The sequence below is a fragment of the Phocoena phocoena genome, chromosome 6 (assembly GCF_963924675.1).
Source record: "Phocoena phocoena chromosome 6, mPhoPho1.1, whole genome shotgun sequence".
Classification (NCBI taxonomy): Eukaryota; Metazoa; Chordata; class Mammalia; order Artiodactyla; family Phocoenidae; genus Phocoena; species Phocoena phocoena.
Window position 1 is genome coordinate 104,829,977 of NC_089224.1, and position 20,495 is coordinate 104,850,471.

Genomic DNA, 20,495 nt, shown 5'->3' on the forward strand with positions numbered 1-20,495 from the left:
TGTGCATTCCTTCATTCATCTCATAGTCACTGAGGGCACACTAGGTGCCAGACACTGGTCCAGGAACTGGAGGAAAGGGAAGAAAAGGAAAGAAGTCTCTGTCCTCAGAGGATTTACCTCCCAGCCTCTTGTCCTAGGTGGTGGGGAGGGGCACAGGGGGACCATGGGAGAATCCACACACAACTGTGGAGAATCCACATACAACTCCCTTCACTTGAGGAAACAGGCAAATCACATAGAACACCTCACTTATCTGGCTTGGGATGAGAGGGATTTTTCTGTATAACTAAAGCCAACTATATTTAAAACCTAATGTGTCTTCCTCATTGTGCCACTTAAAACATTTTTTCATGGTTTTATTGAGAAATAATTAACATACGTCACTGTATAAGTTTAAGGCATATAGCATGACGATTTGATTTACATATATTGTGAAATGATTAACACGATAGGTAAGACTTTTTTTTTTATTGTGAAAATACACACAAGACAATACGTTTTCTGACAATCATAACTGACTGATTCTACTGGTTCAATATATTCTAATTCTACCTATGACATAGTTTGCAACTTATTCCCCATTGTGCATGACCTCATAATTATGTCTTTTTTACCCACAGAGGTTCTTACAGGATACACTTCTCTCGCATAAGACTGAACCTAACTGTCTCCCCATTTTAATATAATGATTTTGTTTCTGGATTAATACCACTCATCCTCTGCATTTAAAAAAGAAGTATTCCAGCAAATACCTTATATCACCAATATATCATATACGTGTAACAAAACTGAACAACAAACAATCATGGTCGTTTGCACCTCTTTTGATCAGATACTTTGTGAAGTTTTGGGGATGAAGTTAAAATTTTTTTTTTAATTTTTACAAATCATGGATATATTGAGTCATTCTAAAACTACTTGACAAAGTATCCCATCAGAAGAGGTGCAAAGGTGATTTCCCCACCTTCTTAAATAGGACAAACAGGGTCTTTCAACATCACAGCACCATGGAAAGAACCAGCCTGGCTTTGCCAGTCTCCTCATAAGGCCTTGAGTCTAGAGAAGAATTGCTGAGGCGCTAGTGGCAGAGACTCTGTATTAAATCCCAATTCTTCCGTGTTCTAGCTGTGTGACCTGGGACCAGTCACTTCCTCTCCCTGGGTCTCACATCCTCTCCATAAAATGAGGACAAAATGAGACAACACATGTAACATACTCAGTGGCTGCCTGACATGTTGTATGTGCTCAGTAAATGTTGGCAAAACACAAACCGACCAACCAAAGGACTGGCAGGTCTGTCCTTAGGGGCCCTTTCTGTGTTGAGTCTGAGATTGCAACATCATCCTGAACACTGTTTGCCCTTCTGTGATAGAATGACTCACCCCAGCCTGGGGAACCCTCAAGGAAAGGCTCAGGGCTGATTTATTTCTGAGTCCACAGCAGCCATCACAGAGCCAGCATCAGCGAGTGGCTGTTGAATGACCGCTTGCCGCTGTACCTACACGCTGCCTGTGGGTGTAGAATTCTGTTGCCTGTTCTCCTGTCCTGCCGCCTTCTCTATATGCAGTCAGCTGTTACTTTCCACCACTAGGGCTGGGTTTTCCTCATCCCAATCACCCTGGATGTTTACTGACATCCTCTTCCTCTGTGCTGTCCCCTCTGCCCTCACCCTTACTGGATGAGGCATGCTGGGAGTGCAAGGCCCTAACGCAAAAGTGCTTCCTATTTGCTTGGTTCCCTATTAACCTTTCCACACCTGTGGTCAGTCACCTCTCTACCATCCTGGGAGGTAGGTAGTATTTTCCCCTCACCTTCCATGAACAATATTTGAGAGATAAGGAAACTCAGGCTCAGAGAGATGAGGCATCTTCCCAAAGTCACAGAACAAGGGTGTGATGGAATCAGGATTCAAATCTAGGCAGTGGGAGTCCAGAACCTGGGCTTTCAGACAGAGTCCTCTCCACTCTGCTGGGGCCCCTGGGTGGCCTATTTGTCCTTTCCTTCCAGCTCCAGCCCAGGTTGTCCCAGGCCATGAGACCCAACCAGAGGGGAAGGAGAAGGGGTGTAGTCCTGAACCAGGCTCCCTCCTCCCTCCCTCCCCAGGCAAACAAAGCCCAGGATCTCCTTCTAAGTGGGGACTTTCCCAAAGTGCCAGGCCTATTTCCTGGAGGTGGAACAAGGAACAAACAAACCAGAGACCCAGAAACTGAAATGGAGAAGAGAAAAAACCATCAGGCTGGGGTTGGGGTACAGTGTAGAAAGAAAGACAGAAAAAGAGAGAAGGCGTGGAAAGAATGAGGCAGAAAATGAGTGAGAAAAGGGAGACCCACTGACAGCGTAACAGATGCAGAGATGGCCAGAGAGAGAGACAGAAAGAGAAGAGAGGAATGGGGGGGTCGAGAAGGAATGAGACAAGAAATGGGAGGGAGGGAGGGGGAGAGAGAGAGAGAGAGAAACTGGCTGAAGCAGAGAATGAGAAAAGAGAGGGGCAGGGGCCCTGAGCTCGAAAGAGAGAGCGTGTGGATATGAAGACCCCTTGCAGGGCAGTGGAGGGGGTGGGGCTGCTGGCAGCAGCCGAGGCAGTTTCCGCTGCACCCCTTATCAGCCTGCTGCCAGATGTTCAGATCCGATGCCAATGTCAGAGAAGTCCATAGTGCCGGGTCAAGGCCGTGGCCGGCGGGAGCCTCAGCTGCAGTGTGGGGAGGGGGGCCGGGGGACGGCAAAAGACCTGCTTGCTCTTCTCCCTCTGCCTCATGGCTCTCGGGGCTGGACCACCTGGTGAGGGTGGGAGAGACCAGGTGCCTCTGGGGGCTACTTTTCTAGTCTGAGAGCAAGGATTTGTGGAGGCAGCGTGGGGCTCCTGGCAACACGTGGAAATGTAAGCACATGGACGTGCACATAGGCTCACACACGTGCATGAGTGTGCAAAGCCACATGGGGACAAATCACAGTCCTGCTGAGCTGCTCCATGACAGCGCCCCTGTGCTGGAGGCCTGCTCTGCATGGTTGGCTTAGAGACCACCCCCGCCCCCAGCCCCCTTACCTGAGCCAGGGCTGCAGCCAGAGCTGGAGAAGTGAGACTCTGTGGCTGGCGGTGTTCCCAGGGCACCCCGCTCTTCTATGAATGGCAATCTGCATGCCCTCAAGGGCTAGGCTGAGGGTCCTGAGATCTTCTAGACTGTGAGGCCTGGTTGAGACCCTCAGGAGGAGATGCAGGAGATGGGTGTGGGGCAGGGCTGGGGCTCCAGCCTTGGGCCCGGGCCTCTCCGCCACGCTTCTGGAGCATGCAGCCGCAGCTGGGGCCCCCTTCCTGGGGTAGTTTATCTTACAGTGCACACGCTTGGCCCTCAAGGGGTGACCCAGCCTTGCTCCCCACATTCCTCTTCAGCCATGCAGCCGGTGGGCCCCCACAGCCCTGAGACAGAGCCTGTACTTGGAGGTGGTCAGGAGCAACCACTCAGAGACACCCCACTGCCCTCTTGGCCCCAGCCCTTTGCAGCTGTCTCTCTGCTTTTGTCTCTGCCACAGTCAATCTGTGTCTATCAGTTTTTGCCCCTTTCTCTGGGAATATCCCAGTTTTTCTCTCCCTAAGGTCCTTGAATGGGACCAAGTCTGGGGATACCTCTGCTCTTCTTTCTGGCTCAGAGTGGCCAGCCTCAATGGGAAGGTATAGGAGAAATCAGGCTGTGGGCAAGGATCCTGGGCAAGTGAAGGCCTTAGACTTGTAATGGGTGAACCGGGACAGCCCAAGCAGCAGAAGTCCAGACCCCCTCCCACCCACCTGCTAAGAGACAGCCCAGATAATGGACACTGATCAGGGCCTGGAGCTGGTGGGCTCCCCCATGTATTAGCAAAGACTGCGGGGGCAGGGATGTAAGAGGAGGAAGCTGGGGCTGGAGGTCTCGGCCTGAGAGCCTCCTTCCTGTTTGTAGGGAAGTGACTGCCTCAGAAAGCTGCTTAGGGAAGAGGAGGGAGGCCATGGTGACTTCCGGGAAGCTGGCCAAGGGCCTGAGGCCACCCTCCCTGTGCCCACATGGGGCCTGCCGGCCCTGGCTTAAAATAGTGCCGTTCCTCCACTGCTGCTGTCAGATGCCAGCCCAGAACCCAAAGGACTGCTGCTCCTGCTCCTGGCAGAGGCCTAGAGCAGAGGGGACTCACCCACCTACCTAACCCTCCCCAGACTGAGGCTGGAGGCTGTGTCTTGACAGTGTGTGTGTGTGTGTGTGTGTGTGTGAGGCTGTGTCTTGACTGTGTGTGTGTGTGTGTGTGTGTGTGTGTGTGTGTGTGTGTCAGGGGCAGTTGCATTGAAAGCAGGGGTTCCTGGTTCAGAAACCCTGAATTCAAGTCTCGATTCAAGACTGACCAGCTGTGAGACTTTGAGGTGGTCCACCTTGTCTCCTTGAGCCTCAGTTTCCACTTACATAAAATAGGATGAGTGTCTGACTTTCAACCTAAATGAGGCCACATATGTAGACCCCGCAGAACCATGCTAAGCATACAGTAGACACAAAAAATGTGAGTTCCCTTTGCCTCTCTTCCTGGCTGTGCCTCAAAGTCCTCAGCCTGAGGAAGGGCCTCCTTGAAGCTTTCCTCAGTTCCTACACTGCTCCTAGGACTAGGTGTTGAATAGGGAAGGTCTGTGGAGAGGGAGCTTGCAGGGAGGGCAAGGATGGGGCCGTGGTCTCCATGGTGAGACTTGTTGCCAAGGGAACAAGACTCCAAGAGCCCTGGGTCTGACAGTTGGGCACTTTTGCCACAGGATCTGAAAGAGGCTGATTACCACTGTGGACCTAAAACCTGGGTGGGCAGCCAGGCCAAGTCAGAGAGGGGGCTTCTGGCTTTTCTGGGTTTCTGCTATTGCAGTATGAGGGGTTGCAGCTCCCCTCACACAGCTTCCTTTTATGGACTGACTTCATTGATCCCCTACTTTGAACCAGCTATAGTGAATCCTCCTTAAACCTCCAAGATACAAGCACTGTCAACTCCATTTATCTGACAGGGACAGTGAGGATCAGAGAGGTATCTATCTGGGCCAAAGCCACATATGACTGGAAAAGGAAAGAGCTGGAATTAGAACTCAGGTGGTGAGACCCCTGGTTGATGTGTATGCTGTCACACAATCTGCCTGAGGAAAATGATCCCCAAGAGAGAGCTCCATGTAGCCACATCCAATCTCATCCTAACACCCTCCCCTGCCCACCATTTCTGGGGGTTTCTGGCTTCAGATTCTGACAACCCAGAGCTGCCAGCATGCCCTGTTTCCTCCTCAGTTAAATAGAGATGATCTTACCTCAGAGGGTTTGCATAAGAATAAGGGTCTCTGTAGATCCTAGTAGAAGGCACTCAATCAGTGCTGGTTTTTATTCATTCCTGAGGTTACATACAAGTTATGTAAACTTAGGCACATTACTCACCCTTTCTGGGCCTTTGTTTTCTTATCTGTAAAATGGGATCATTATAGCATCAACTTCATAGGGTTGAGGAATCAGTAATCAAATGCACATAAAATGCTTACTAGCACAGCACTTAGCCTTGCTCTATATGTGTTAATTACTTTATTATTCTTTACTTCCAGGTTATTGCCTGGCACTCAAAGAAACCAAAAGTTCAGCATTAGTTAAGTAGAAATTTATAAATTTAGAGCAGTGTCCTAAACTTTATTCCACGGAACACTGCCCCAACAGAATTTTAACAGGAGGAAAGAATGGTCCATGGTCAAATACTTTTGGTAGACCCTGAGCTAAACAAAATTAAAGTTTTCTTTAGGTAGGACTTCTCAAAGCCTTTAATATGCCAGGGAAGGTTGGGAACCAATAAGAGGAAGGTAAAGTGAGTGCAGTATTTCCCAGATTTTCGGCAGCAGAACTCCTACTTCTCTTTCCATGGAGACACCTGCAGGTTCTCTACGTTCTGATAAACCACAATTTGGTGTCTGTAGCATTCTACATATATTTGGGACAGCACTGCTTTTCAGATCAATTTGGGTCTGTTCATTCACCTCTTATAGAAATTAATCCTTTATTAGTTTAATAGAGCTTTGTTTTGTTAATAGCAAAAAGTTCAACCAAAGGCCATGCCTGAGCTTTGTTACAAACTCCAGACATTCATATTCAGCACTATTTGAGTTGCTAAGGCCCATCACGGAGGAAGCCTGTTGTAACTTTGGTATCAGATAGACCTGGATTCAAAAGCCAATTCTGTCACTTACTCGTGTGTCATTTTAGGCAAATGGCTTAACTTCCTGGAGCCTCAATTTGCTTATGAGTAAAGCGGGGCTGAGACCTATACCTTGCAAAATCGTTGCGAGGATTACAGGAGCCAAGGCATGTAAAACACCAATCCTAGAGCCTGGCACTCACTTACTAGGCTTTTAGCAAATGTGTTCCTTGCACCTCTGTGTCTTATCTGTCCCCTCTTGTGGGGCAAAAAAGAATCTACTAATTAGTTCTGCAGCATTTCCTTTATTCTAAAACCATCTCTTTCAAACCTCAAGGGCTCTCTGGTCCCTTGTGCTGGAGGAGCCTGAGGTATGGGAAGGCAGCTGGGCTTCCCCTCATTTTCACACATGGGATTTAACAGAACTTGATCAGACTCCTCAGCCTTTAGCTTTCCAAACTGAGCTTTCATCTTTCCTATCTGTCTTCAAATAACCCCCAACCCAAACTTTGCCACTTCTCTGATCGTAGGAACAACAGGATTACAGGACAGTTGGGCAGATCTAGGTTCAAGTCAGGACTCTGCCACTTCCTGTGTGACTTTGGGCACATCCCTTGACCTCTCAGAGCTTCCATTTTCTCAGCTCTAGAAATCCTCATCTATTTTCTGGAAAAACAGGTATTAACTGGTTGGACCATAGTGACATACAGGCAGGCCACCCACCAGCACACTGCTGTCACTGAGATTTAGCTCTTTCCTGAGATTTAGCAGATGGTTTTCCTTCCTCTAACTCCTGAATGTGGCATTCAAGGCTCCAAGTCCTTCTCCAGCCTCAACTCTTGCAAAAACCTCCCATCTGCCACCATTCCTGCCATGGCAGAACCCTGTTATGTCTGAATATTCCATATGTTTCTGATTCACAGCTGGGCCTTCAAACATGTTGTTGACCCCTCTCTGACTTGGTCTATCCTCCTCTTTCTGTCTGGTGACTTTCTTCAAGGCCTACCTTCAACACTCATCTGTGAAGCTCTTCCTGAGTCCCATGACCTCTCCTCTCAGAGACTCCATTTTCTCAGCTCTAGAAAACCTCATCTATTTTCTGGAAAGGCAGGCATTAATTGGTTGGACCACAGTGACATAAACGTCCATACACATCCCCATATACATCCTTAATTACAATCCTGATGCCACTGTACTGCAAAGGTCTGAGTTTGTCTCTCCTGCTAGACTCAATTCCTCTAGTTGTGCCACTTTCTGGCTGGTTAGTCCCTTACCCTCATTTAACCTTAGTTTCTTCATTTACAAAATAGAGGTAGTAATTCTTGAAGTTCAAGGAGGTTCAGGTTTGTGAGAAGTCCCAACACACTGCCTGGCACACAGAGCAGGCACTTCAGTCAGTACTGGCTCACTGATTCAAACAGTTCTGAGAGATATCTCTCTGCCAGACTCTCTCAGCAATAGGAAGTGGGCGAGTGTCAGCTACAAGCAGAAGCAATTGGTCTGAAGGCACACCCAGCACCTAAGGACAACCCATTGTCCCTCCTCGGAACCCCAGACACGCTTCACAAACAGATGCCATGTGCAGAAGGATTCACATTTATTGGTTCAAATACAGTACCTAACATTTTCTAAACATGCATTTCACACTAATTGGTCACATTTCCACAGGTAGTCAATTCACAGAAAAGGACCCATCCCTTGCCAGATGGCAGGGTGGGAGGTAGCAGAGGGCCTGGGTAGCAGAGCCTGCCAACTATCACTTGGTCATGCAGGATTGATGGAGCCAGGTTGGCGGGCAGCCCTTGGCCGGCCCTTTGGGGACAAGGGCTCAAAGACATCCTGTTTACTCGACTCCTATACAGGACTGTGGGTAGAGGTGGGCCTCGGGTAGGCAGCCCAGGGGAAGGCTCATGGATGCACGTGCCACCAGAGCTCCTGAGGGTGGTGTCACGGGAGGTGGTGCTCCCTGTGCCTTGGATCATAGGAAGGAAATGGAAGCCTCTTCAAGGGGGTGGCTAGTCCCTGGCTGGGCAGGTGGGAAGGACTCCCCAGACATGGCCCAGACATTACAACACAGCCACAAGCCCCTACTGCAGGCCTGGGATGGCAACATAGACAAAAACACCAACACCCCAGGGCAGGCGGGGTTTCTTTCCTAACAGAAACATGTAAACAGAGCAGGAGCTACAGTATTCTTTTCCCACAAGATTCCTCAGAGAGGAATAGACCAGGATGTCACTCAAGAGGTAGTTTTTTTTTTTTTATCTTTTTCATGGAAATTTGAGTCAACAACATTATCACCTATTATAAGACATTTCAGAGAAAGAAAACAATGGTCACCAAAGGGCAAAAATGATCCTTTGGCTGGCAGGGCTGGCTCTCGGATTTGGAAGACTAGCCTCCACCATTAAGACAACTTTTTTCTTGGGCTCGAAGCAAGCTCTGGCCTGATTCACAGCTTCCATTTGAGCCTGCAACTGATTCCTGAGCAGGCTGTGGCCCATTGAGGGCCACAGGCCCAGAGAAGGGAGGCCAGATGGGGACTGGATTAGGCAGAGGGACCAGGCATCTTGTGAGCCGGTAGTGGCAGGGTCACTGTGGCTCATGTTGCAGGACAGCCATAATTCTTCAAGTCTCAAGGGAGCCCAGCTCTGGCCAAAGAGGAAGCCCCAGCATCTTTTCTGGGGGCACTGCCTCTGAGAAAACAGTCCAGGTCTGGCTCCCAAGCCCAGAAAAGAAGCTGTTGCTTGTGGTAGCCAGGAGAGGGGTTTCTGGGGACCCTGTAATTAAATACACATCCCTGAGCTGTGGTCCTAGAAACCCTTGCCTCAAGGCTAACCAGTTTCCAGCACCTGGTGGAATGATTGCCGTTTCTTATCCTGAGACACAGATAAAACATCACTTCACAGACACTGGACATAGATGCTTCAAGCTGAGGGAAAAGGGAGGAATGATCAACTGCAAAGGCAGAGGGGAGTGCAGGGGGACTCTCATGGATCAAGTTGGGGAAAGTAAGAGTGGTGGGGTTTTTGTTTAGGTTTTTTTTTTAAATTTTTTTTTTTTTTTTTACTTTAAAAAAATCAAAGAAAAATTTAAAGTTTAATAAAAGGGCTGGTCTAAAAGACTGGATTTCTTAAAACAATTGCAAAATTTTAAAAAGCAACAAGGAAAAAAAGACATAGACCAGGGGCCCAGAGCTAAAGACTTGGAACCACTGCTCAACTTCCTGCCCTGCTGGGAGGCCAGAGTCCCTTTACTTTGGCCAACCTTGGACATGGCCTACATGTTGCCCATACTGGGTTTGTCTGTCTGTCTCTGTCTGTCCCATTCCCCAGTAAATTGAGAACAAACAAAGGTAGGATATGGGCAGCAGAGCAAGGCAGCTAGCTCAGAGAGCCCAGGGCTTTAAGGACCTGGTGACACACGCCACGGCAGGACTCTCTTCCCTCATAGGGGGTGGCAGGTGAGAGGCACGGCGCTTTGGAGAGGGTGACTGTGATGATGCCATGGAGACCCCTCAGTTCCCTCTATCCCTCCTCCTCTGGATCTGGGGAATAGGACAGAGGTTCTTGCCTGCTGCTTTCTGTCCCTGGAGGTTTGCCCACCTCACTTACGGATCAGGCCTGGCTGGGGGGCTGGGTATCCTCTGAGCCAGATGGAGTGCTTTGAGACAGGTTCTGGGGAGTTTCTCCAGACTGAGGGTAAGACCACCAAGCCTTGTGAAAGACTCCAAAAGTCTACAAAGGAGCCATAGAGCATGAGTTGTAGGTGAAGTTCCAAGATTCCAAACTTCTGTCTTGGGTCAAGAAAACGTTCAAAGGGAAAGGAAGGGAATAGCTTGTACGTTTAAATGCAGTGCAATGAGGTGGGATTCTCCTTTACCACACAGCCTTCAGGGTCATATTTTTATGGTGGAAAAATTCTCACTCAAAGTGAGTGCTGCTGGTGGCAGGGGATCAGAGAGAGGACAGAAGGGAGGGGAATTACAGACAACATGCACAACTTTTTTCTTTTCCACTAGCAAAAAGGCTACCTGTTAACCAAACATCATGGGAAGAAAGGCAAAACATAAACACATCAAACCTCCCCCTCCAACCTTTCTCTGTGTCCTTCAAACTGAATTCACAAATACATCTAGTGGCTGACCTAATGTCTCCACACTGCTAGCTACACTCCTACCTTCCTCTCATAATACCTGAGTTTGCGACGCAACACAGTCACTTTACCCTGTTTAAAAAAAGCCCACGTCATAAAAGGACTGGGTGCAGAAGACATTAAAGGTGGTCCACAGGTCAGGCTCCAGCTCGGAACACAAGGCCACTTGGCTCAGAGATTCTGCAGGGCTCTCAGCAATGAATGGGCTCTTTGTTCTTGTGGAATCTGCTGCAAACATTTGTAAAAATGGATTTGTACAATGGCAACTTGCAGAACCTTTCCCCCACTCCACAAATTAACAACTTGCTCTGTTTAATGCTGCATTATCAAAGAGACATGTTGCTGCCTCATGGAGAGCAGTTCCCTGTGACTCCCAACCCAACCAGTAAAATGCTTAATTTAAGAGAAAAGCAATTTCAAAAAATAATAATAATTTGGCCGATGGAAATCTAGCAAAGAAAGATGCAGCACATAAGAGCCATCCTGGAGAAGGGGTCTCTGATATGTGTATCTTCCCCTACCTTGAGGAAAGCGGCTCGGAGTCTGACCTGTAGCCAAAGAGTGTGATCTAGTTGGTTAAATAAAAGAGCAGAAAAACAAAACTATTGTGAATTTAGAAATAAACAAATGCACACACACAAATCTTCCCACTGACATGTGAAAAACATTCTGGTTGGCGCTTTTCCTGAGGACCACGTCTCTTCTTTTTCTTTTCCTTTCTCAGAGCAAATGGGGAAACGGCACTGGGAAGTAATGCTCTGAGTTTTAGATCCATCAAGGGATAAAGTCATCACTCTGCTGGTACCCGTAACATTTCACCAGAAAGAAAAAATTACAATCCGACACGGACTACCCGATATGCACACAATGTGGTGGCCCTCTGAGTAAGTGTGCTAGGCTGAGCTGGGAAGAGAGCAAACAGCCTTTGACTAAACAGGCAAAAGGAGGTCCTGTAGGCCCCTCAAGCCTAGCCAGGGATGTACCCAGCTAACTGGCCTGTCTGCTGCATTGGCTGTGGGAGGTACGTGGGTTTAGGCAGGGACAACTGCTGTAGTAAGGCAGAGAAGGGAAAAGCACCTGAAAGAGTCCCATGACAGACCTTGTGTGACTGCTGGCCAAAGCCAAGAGGGTAAGGAACATTTCCCAGGACTAGGTGGCGCAGGTAGTGAAAGAACAAGGGGTCCAGGCCATACCTGCAGAGGGGGCAGCCAGGCCTTTAGGAACATGAGGTAGTTTAAAGCCCCCCTTCCCTTCCAGAAGCTTTGGACTCCAGCCCTCCAGACCTTGGTCAGTCAGGCCACTGATAACTCTAAGGGGCAGCTGGGCCACTCTGGATCTTGGGCTTACTATTCTGAAGAAACCTGGTTTCATTTTGGGAGAGATTAGGAGAGCATGGAGTAGAATGTAGGGACAAAAATTCTGGTCAGCAGATGGGTGAATGATCCTTCCAGCTGTTTGGAAAAGAGACTGCAGTTTCAGATTCAGATCTGGAGGTGGAATGGGATGGGGTGGGGAGAGAAACAGGGAACTCCAAAAGAGGAGTGTTTATGCTATTAGCAGTCTGGCCTTTGTCCCACTACTCTTTGAAGGTGAAAGGAGAGTAAATCAGTAGTGGGCATCAGGATTCTGGACATGACATTCTGAACTCACCTGTTCTTTTCAAAGGGCCAATAGGAAGTCAAGTTTATAAGGGAGAGGCAATGAGTCTAAGGAAAGTAAGGAAACTAGGTAGCTGTGAGCCCCAAGGGAGACCGTAGGCAAATCCCAAGGATTAGCTTACCGCTAGGGCTTTGCCTAGGTAAAAAGGTGACAGTGGCAGAAATTAGTAGTGGTCGTATGGATGGTGGGGAGGGGAGGCCCCACAGTGTGGTGTGAGAGAAGAAACCCTTCTCCCTGAGGACTCGTCTGGAGGGAGGACACCTAACTTAGATTTGGTCACTGTGCCCAACTCTCAGCTTTCATGCTTTCCAAAGAAAAGAGATAGCTAAATCCTCATCTCTTGTCCTGTTCCCAATGTCTCACCCACTTTGCTTAGTAAACCTCCTAATACCACTTTCCCTTTTATGGTGTGCTCTCTTACCTGGTAATTCTGTAGCTAGAAAAAGGCAGTTTGCTCTCTGACAGACAAACGTATGAATCTGCTGAGAACATGTGGAAAAAGTAGGGTTGGTCACACCCCTCCCTTTCCAATGAGGTAGTCATCTTTGTCAATATTATGGAAATAGTCATCTCAGCCCCATCCCACCCTCTCCCTCAAAATACAAAAGAACTATCTCTAAACAATGACAACACTGTAACATTAAACATCTTCACATTCTGTAAACTGCAAGGAAATGCATCGGCTGCATTCACACAAAAGCATGTGCATCATGTTGAAGGCCATACATTCAACTCTGTCGTGAAATAAATATATAGAAAAATGAGGTTAAAAAAACAAGACAAACAAACAAAAACTCTTTTGCTATGGAGGCAACTGGCAAGGCTGCTCCACAGCCTCCATCTTGGTCTCTCTGGCTCTTTCTTCCGGAGCCTGTCCTGCCCACCCCAGGCCTTGCCATTGGCCTGAGGAGGGGTGCTGGGGACAGGTCACTCCTTGCCCACACTTGTCTTGCAGGAATGCAGCACCACCTTAAAGAGGAGGGGCAGCTGCTCCAGGGGTACATTCACCATCTTTCCTGGGAAAAGGCAGAAAAAGAAGAGTTAGCCGTGGCCACTAGTAGAAGGGCGTGTTTGCCTCCTCTTGGGCTGGTGAAAGAACACTGCCTTTTCTAGTGACTGGGGCGAGGAAAGTGCCACGAGTTATTACAAAGGTAAAACAGACTGGGCTAACATCCTATTACCCAGACCTATTTTGGTGCCTTAGGGAGTCCAGTAATGGTGCAAGCTCTAATTATTGCTACTATCCAAAGAATACTGAACTCTATGCTAGGTGTTTAAATACATTATCTCATTTAATTCTCACAGTATTTCTGTATGACAGATTTTACTTTTTATCCCCATTTTACAGATGAGGAATCTGAAACTGAAAAGTATTCCTAGATGTCCTCTTAGAGCGAAAATAACGAGAAACTTATATCCTATTTCATTTCCTAGTAGATTCTTAAACTAGCATTCTATAAAATACTGCTCTTCAGCATAGTATAATGGGTTAATAAAACGTAGCAAGGAAAAAGGAGATGGGATTTACAGGGGCAAATAAATTGAGAAATTCAGGGTTAAAACAGTTTTTTTTTTTTTATTGGCAGATTTCTAAGAGCACTCAGTATGCTAATATACTGTGTAAATATGAGGCTATAGTTCTTCTCCCTGACAGAACCCTACAGTCACCTGGTAATTTTTTTTTTTAAATACTGATGACCAGGCTCCACTCCATATCAATTAAGTCAGAATCTTTAGAGGTGCAGCGCAAGAATGGATATTTTTTAAAAGCTTCCCAGGTGATTCCAAGGGCTGTCACTGTCAACCCAGCTCTGTGGGGGAGAGTGGGGTATAATTATTGACCTGTATTTCACAGAGCACCTGATTAATATTTTGCTTGGTAGAACATAGTTTTAAAAATGCTGAGACATACACTATCAAAACACTCCTAAAATTCCAATAGTTTATTTAAGTCCAGTTCACACCTCCTAGACTACTTTGTGGCCCAAAAAGTAAAATTTGATTTTATCAGACTGAAAATTTTTTTCTTTCAAAATTGTACTGCTGAATTTTACAGGAACAATCTCAGCCCAGAGGTCACATTTCTGAGCTGCCCCTCAGTATGTGCTAGATAACTATAAACAAGAATCTTTACCAAATGAAGTAAAGCAACAACAAAAGCCAGGATTTCATGTTGAAATGGACCTATTTAAATGTCAAGAAGCTCAGAAAGGGGTTGAGACCACAAAACAACTAAAACAAAAATTCCTTTATGAACACAGGATTTTTGAGAATTATTTTAAAGATATCACTTTTAATGAAAGATCCTCAAAAACCTATAGGCAATTCTATGAAATAAAATCAATTAAAACATTGAGATATAGTTAGTTCACATGCCATAAAATCCACCCTTTTAACGTATATAATTCAGGAAATGACGTTAATTTGAGAAACTCTGAGCTTCTTTCCCCATCCATAGAATGGCCATAATATCACCAACCACCAGTCCTGCAGAAATTGAGATTAAGTGATATCAGGTCACAAAGGATCCTGCACATCACAGGAGCTTAGGAAATGTTAGATTCTCTTCCCTACAAAGGGAAAACAAACTTCTCATTATAATATAACTTTTCTGAGGGCAGGGGTAGTACCTCTTTTATTGAGCTGGTGATAGGCCTGGCATCAGCATCCTGAAAACATTGCTTTCCTCATTCCCTTCACAAGTTAAGAAAAGCAAGGAAGGGTTGGAAGCCCAGGACCCAGAATGTTACCTGCAATATAGCGAATCTCAGGTAAGCACATCATGAGGTCAGGAAAACGGTTCGGCTGATGTGTATATTTATATTCAGTGAAATCCTGGCAAATGTACCAATATCGTTTGTTCAATTGTTCCAGCTGCGAGGCACTGGTCAGACCCCTGATATCTGTGAAAAAAAACCACAGGAAATGGGAGGGGCTTTATAATGTGGAAGAAACACTGGCTCCTTGAATATGTGTATCTTTCAATGAAAAGTTATTAAACATTGTCTCAACAGGGGATCTTCTCTGTTTCTGACAGGGAGGAACAAAAGCTCTGGGTCAGGGAAGAGAAATAAGATAAAGGAAAAAATTATCAAGGACAATCACTAGACTGAGCCCCCTGAGAGCTAGGCTTATCTTTCTCAACTCCGTACCCAGCACAGGGCTTGGCACACATGGGCACCAGTGGATGTTGAACAACTAACTGAATAATCTACCTTTCCCAATTTATCCTTCACAGTATCTTTAAATTTGCTCTTTGCTGGAACCATTCAGAAATCTTCACGTTTCTACATACAATTACACATGGTATCCTATGTGCTTCTACTCATACTATTCTACCTGGGCCACTGGTATTCTACTGGGTCACTCCAGGTTTTTTTTTCTGTGTATATCTTGTTTTATTGTGCTTTGCCTTATTGCACTTCACAGATATTGCATTTTTTACAAATTGAAGGTGTCTGGCAACTCTGCACCAAGCAAGTCTATCAGTGTCATTTTTTCCAATGGCATTTGCTCATTTCGTGTCTCTTTGTCACATTTTGGTAATTCTTGCAATATTTCAAGCTTTTTCATTATTATTAGATTTGTTATGAGGATCTATGATCAGTGATCTTTGATGTTACTATTTTAATTGTTTTGGGGTGCCACAAACCGCGCCCGTATGAGACGGTAAACTTAATTGATAAATGTTGTGCATTCTGACTATTCCGTTAACTGGCTGTTCCACTGTCTCTCTCCCTCTCATCGGGCCTCCCTATTCCCTGAAACACAACAATATTGTAATTAGGCCAATTAATAATCGTACAATCGCATGTAAGTGTTGAAGTGAAAGGAAAAGTCACATATCTCTCACTTTAAATCAAAAGCTAGAAATAATTAAGCTCAGTGAAGAAGGAATGTCAAAAGCCGAGACAGGCTGAAAGCTAGGTCTCTTGTGAGTTAGCAAAGTTGCGAATGCAAAGGAAAACTTCTTGAAGGAAACTAAGAGCACTACTCTAGTGAACACACAAATGATAAGAAAGCAAAACAGCCTTATTGCCGATATGGAGAAAGTTTGAGTGGTCTGTATAGATCAAACCAGCCACAACATTCCCTTAAACCGAAGCCTAATCCAGAGCAAGGTCCTAACTCTCTTCAATTCTATAAAGGCTGAGAGAGGTGAGGAAGCTGCAGAAGAAAAGTCTGAAGCTAGCAGAGGTTGTTTCACGAGATTTAAGGAAAGCTGCTATCTCCATTAAAGTGTGAGGTAAAGCAGCAGTGCTAATACAGAAGCTGCAGCAAGTTATCTAGAGATCTAGTTAAGATAATTAAAGAAGATGGCTACACTAAACAACATATTTTCAATGCAGACGAAACAGCCCTATATTGGAAGAAGACACTGTCTAGGACTTTTCATAGCTCGAGAGAAGTCAATGTCTGGCTTCAAAGATTCAAAGGACAGGCTGACTCTCTTGTTAGGGGCTAATGCAGCTGATGACTTTAAATTGAAGCCAATGCTCATTTACTGCTCCGAAAATCCTAGGGTCCTTAAGAATTACGCTAAATCTACTCTGCTTGTGTTCTATAAATGGAACAACAAAGCCTGGATGACAGCACTTCTGTTCACAACCCGGTTTACTAAATATTTCAAGCCCACTGTGCAGACCTACTGCTCAGAAAAGAAGATTCCTTTCAAAATATTACTGCTCACTGACAAAGCACCTGGTCACCCAAGAGCTCTGATGGAGATGTACAATGAAATTAATTTTGTCTTCATGCCTGCTAACACAACATCCATTCTGCAGCCCATGGATCAAGGAGTAATTTCAACATTCAAGTCTTTCTATTTAAGAAATACATTTCCTAAGGCTATAGCTGCCCATAGATAGTGACTCCTCTGAAGGATCTGGGCAAAGTAAACTGAAAACCTTCTGGAAAGGATTCACCATTCTAGATGCCATTCATGATTCACTGGAAGAGGTCAAAATATCAACATTAACAGGATTTTGGAAGAAGGTGATTCCAACCCTCATGGATGACTTTGAGGGGTTCAAGACTTCAGTGGAGGAAGTACTGCAGATGTGGTGGAAACAAGAGAACTAGACAGAATGAGAAGTGAAGTCTGAAAATGTGACTGAATTGATGCAATCTCATGATAAAACTTTAGCAGATGAGGAGTTGCTTCTTATGGATGAGCAAAGAAAGTGGTCCCTTGAGATGGAATCTACTCCTGCTGAAGAAGCTGTGTGAAGACCGCTGAAATAACAACAAAGGATTTAGAGTATTACATAAACTTAGTTGATAAAGCAGCAGCAGGGTTTGAGAGAATTGACTCTAAATTTGGAAGGAGTTCTACTGTGGGTAAAATGTTCAAACAGCATTGCACGCTACAGAAAGTTTGTTCATCAAAGAAAAAGTCAATTGATGTGGCAAATGTCACTGTGGTCTTATTTTAAGAAATTGCCACAGCTACCCCAACCTTCAGCAAGCACCACCCTGATCAGTCAGCAGCATCAACATTGAGGCAAGGGCTTCCCTGGTGGCGCAGTGGTTGAGAATCCACCTGCCAATGCAGGGGACACGGGTTCGAGCCCTGGTCTGGGAGGATCCCACAAGCGGCAGAGCAACTGAGCCCGTGCGCCACAACTACTGAGCCTGTGCTCTAGAGCCTGCAAGCCACAACTACTGAGCCTGCGTGCCACAACTACTGAAGCCCAAGTGCCTAGAGCCCGTGCTCCGCAACAAGAGAAGCCACCGCAATGAGAAACTTGCGCACCTCAACGAAGAATAGCCCCCGCTCGCCGCAACTAAGAAAGCCCACATGCAACAACGAAGACCCAATGCAGCCAAAAATAAATTTAAAAAATAAATTAAAACAAACAAAAAAAAACAACACTGAGGCAAGACCCTCCACCAGCAAAAAGATTACAACTCGCTGAAGGCTCAATGATGGTTAGCATTTTATAGCAATATTTTTTTTGAGGTATGTACTCTTTTTTTAAAAATAAATTTATTTATTTATTAATTTATTAACTTTTTGGCTGCGTTGGGTCTTCGTTGCTGTGTGCGGGCTTTCTCTAGTTGTGGTGAGTGGGGACTACTCCTGGTTGCAGTGTGTGGGCTTCTCATTGCAGTGGCTTCTCTTGTTGCGGAGCACATGCTCTAAGCACACGGGCTTCAGTAGTTGCAGCACGTGGGCTCAGTAGTTGTGGCTCGCAGGCTCTAGAGCGCAGGCTCAGTAGTTGTGGCACACGGGCCTAGTTGCTCCGTGGCATGTGGGATCTTCCCGGACCAAGGCTCGAACCCGTGTCTCCTGTTGCATTGGCAGGCGGATTCTTAACCACTGCGCCACCAGGGAAGTCCCCTGTACTCTTTTTTAAGACATAATGCTACTGCACGCTTAACAGATCACAGTATAGTATAAACATAACTTTCACAGGCACTGGGAAACCAAAAAATTCATGTGACTCACTCTATTGCAATATTCACTTTATTGTGCTGGTCTGGAACCAAACCTGCAATATCTCCAAGGTACGCCTGCAGACGTCTCTCTCATTCTCATATATGTATATAAATATTATATAGTGTGTTCATATACATATAAACACACACAATCCCCCTTTTTCATATATAGAATATAAATATTCTATACATAAATCTTACCCAGCCTTTGAGGCCCAGATCTCAGATTTCTGGTCCTCCAAGTAGTTGTTACTGATCTCCCCCCCATTTGAGGCTCAAGCAATGTAACAAGTGCCATCAGAATGTATACTTCTTGAGGCCAGAAACCTGGGATCTAATTTATTTCAATGTCTTTAATGCTCAACACAGGGCCTGGCCCAAGGGAGGCACACAGAACACCAGATAAATGCATGAAAGGTGCAGAAGCAAGAGGAAGAAGTCAGTATTGAGGGAGGAGTAGGCAAAGAGGAGGGGATCAAGAGTCTCTGGACTAGGAAACTGAATAAAGGAACACAGCATTTTCAATGTCGTAGGCCGCAAAACAGCCCAGCCCCACTCTGAGAGTAGAGTACTCATATGCTACTCTGGAAGAAAGGGAACACAAATTCTCCTTGCATACTCTGCTTACCAGCAGCTACCAAGCGCCGCTCTGCAGGTAATACTCCATGTAAATCACACCCACCACTCTTCAAATTAAAGCCATGCTTGATATGGGTGTGTGAGTTTTGTGCACCCCCGCTCTGCCCTGAAGGGGCCCGTCAGCCTGTCACAGATCCCTTATCTCTAGCAGTTTCATCAGTCACTCTGCTCTTCTTCAGTCACTGGTAAACTTGGTGCATATTTTAAATGACGCATGTACTGTCCTTGATGTCTGTGTTTAAATGCATTAAAACTGACTAAACAAAGCAAATCCTCTTCCTTCCTCTATGAGTTATAGAGGCTGTGGCATTTAGGTTTGAAGAAAAAAATCCAAACCATGCTCTGTGCTATAGTGGGGCAGAATGATGATGAGGGCAGCACAGGACTTCCAAGATCGGTACCCACATGGTGTGACAGATTGTGTGACAGTCCTGAGGGTAAAGGGGGTAGGGGTGAAACATGAAGGCAAAAGGGCAAATATTCACTGACAAAAAAAAAAGTCTTTTCTTCCCACCCCCAGTTACTCACCTTGATTTAGGAAGTTAATTGCTTTCATGCAAGCATACTCCTCATTGCTCACTTTTAGCTGATGGAACTTGTGATACAGGTAGATGAGCCGCTCAATCACCTCCATTCCTTCATCACTAAATCTGGGGAACAGACACCGGTGTTAATAATGGGCTCTGTTACCAGTGGAGATAATGGAAGGGAGACAGAAGTCACCTACAGCTCCTTAAGGCAGCTAAGATAGGAAAGAGGTTGAGCTTGGGGGAAATGGAATCCAGACACATTTGTGAAAGACAGGTGAATCCATGGTTTGTCTAGAGGCCAAGGCAGCTCATACGAGCTGCTCTTCCCCAGGTCAGTTGGGGTCAATCAAATCTAAGTTCAAATCCAGCTCCATCACATACAAGCTATGAGACCTTGGGAAAGTCCTCTGACCTCTCTAAGCTTTGAGGACCTCCTCTGTAAAATAATGCTTGCCTGCTTGGGGTAACAAGGGTCACGGGGGTTTGGGATGTAAATGTAGAGAAGTATGACATCGTTAAGATACTGCTGTTGTTGCGATGCAGCCTGTAGTAACAATGGCAGCTACCATGGTGACTCTATGTTAGCTACTGCCACAATGAAGAAAAAGCTGCTGATTGTATTTAAGTTCACTGTTTCCAGCATGGCTGAGGTTATGTACAGTGAACATTTTTACTGGTATCCCTTGACTTCAGCTAGAGAGGGAGGGAGGGAAACATAAATTGAGCCTCCATGTCATGCCAGTTTCTGTGCTGGGCACTTTATGTGCATTATCTCATTTAGTTTTCTCAGCCCTACGTGCTAGGTGAGATTATAATCACCATTGTACAGATGAGAAACTGAAGTTCAAAGAATAGAAGGGACTGGTCCACAAGCACACAGCTGGTTAGTAGCAGAGCTAGAACCTTGAACCTGGG

The 20,495-nt window shown here is 45.9% G+C and overlaps 1 protein-coding gene across 4 annotated transcripts in view; it reads right to left on the reverse strand.

Moving 5' to 3' along the window:
• Positions 1-12,658: 12,658 nt before the first annotated feature.
• Positions 12,659-20,495, reverse strand: part of NR6A1 (nuclear receptor subfamily 6 group A member 1) — a 204,704-nt gene continuing 196,867 nt past the window's right edge. For 3 of the 4 annotated variants that reach the window (XM_065878580.1, XM_065878579.1, XM_065878577.1), the window contains exons 8-10: positions 19,579-19,700; positions 14,721-14,873; positions 12,898-12,986 (exon numbers count right to left, since the gene is read on the reverse strand). In XM_065878580.1, coding sequence (XP_065734652.1) covers positions 12,898-12,986; positions 14,721-14,873; positions 19,579-19,700 — 364 coding nt within the window. Of the gene's footprint in view, positions 12,987-14,720; positions 14,874-19,578; positions 19,701-20,495 lie in introns of all 4 variants that reach the window. The other variant, XM_065878578.1, reaches the window with a different exon arrangement.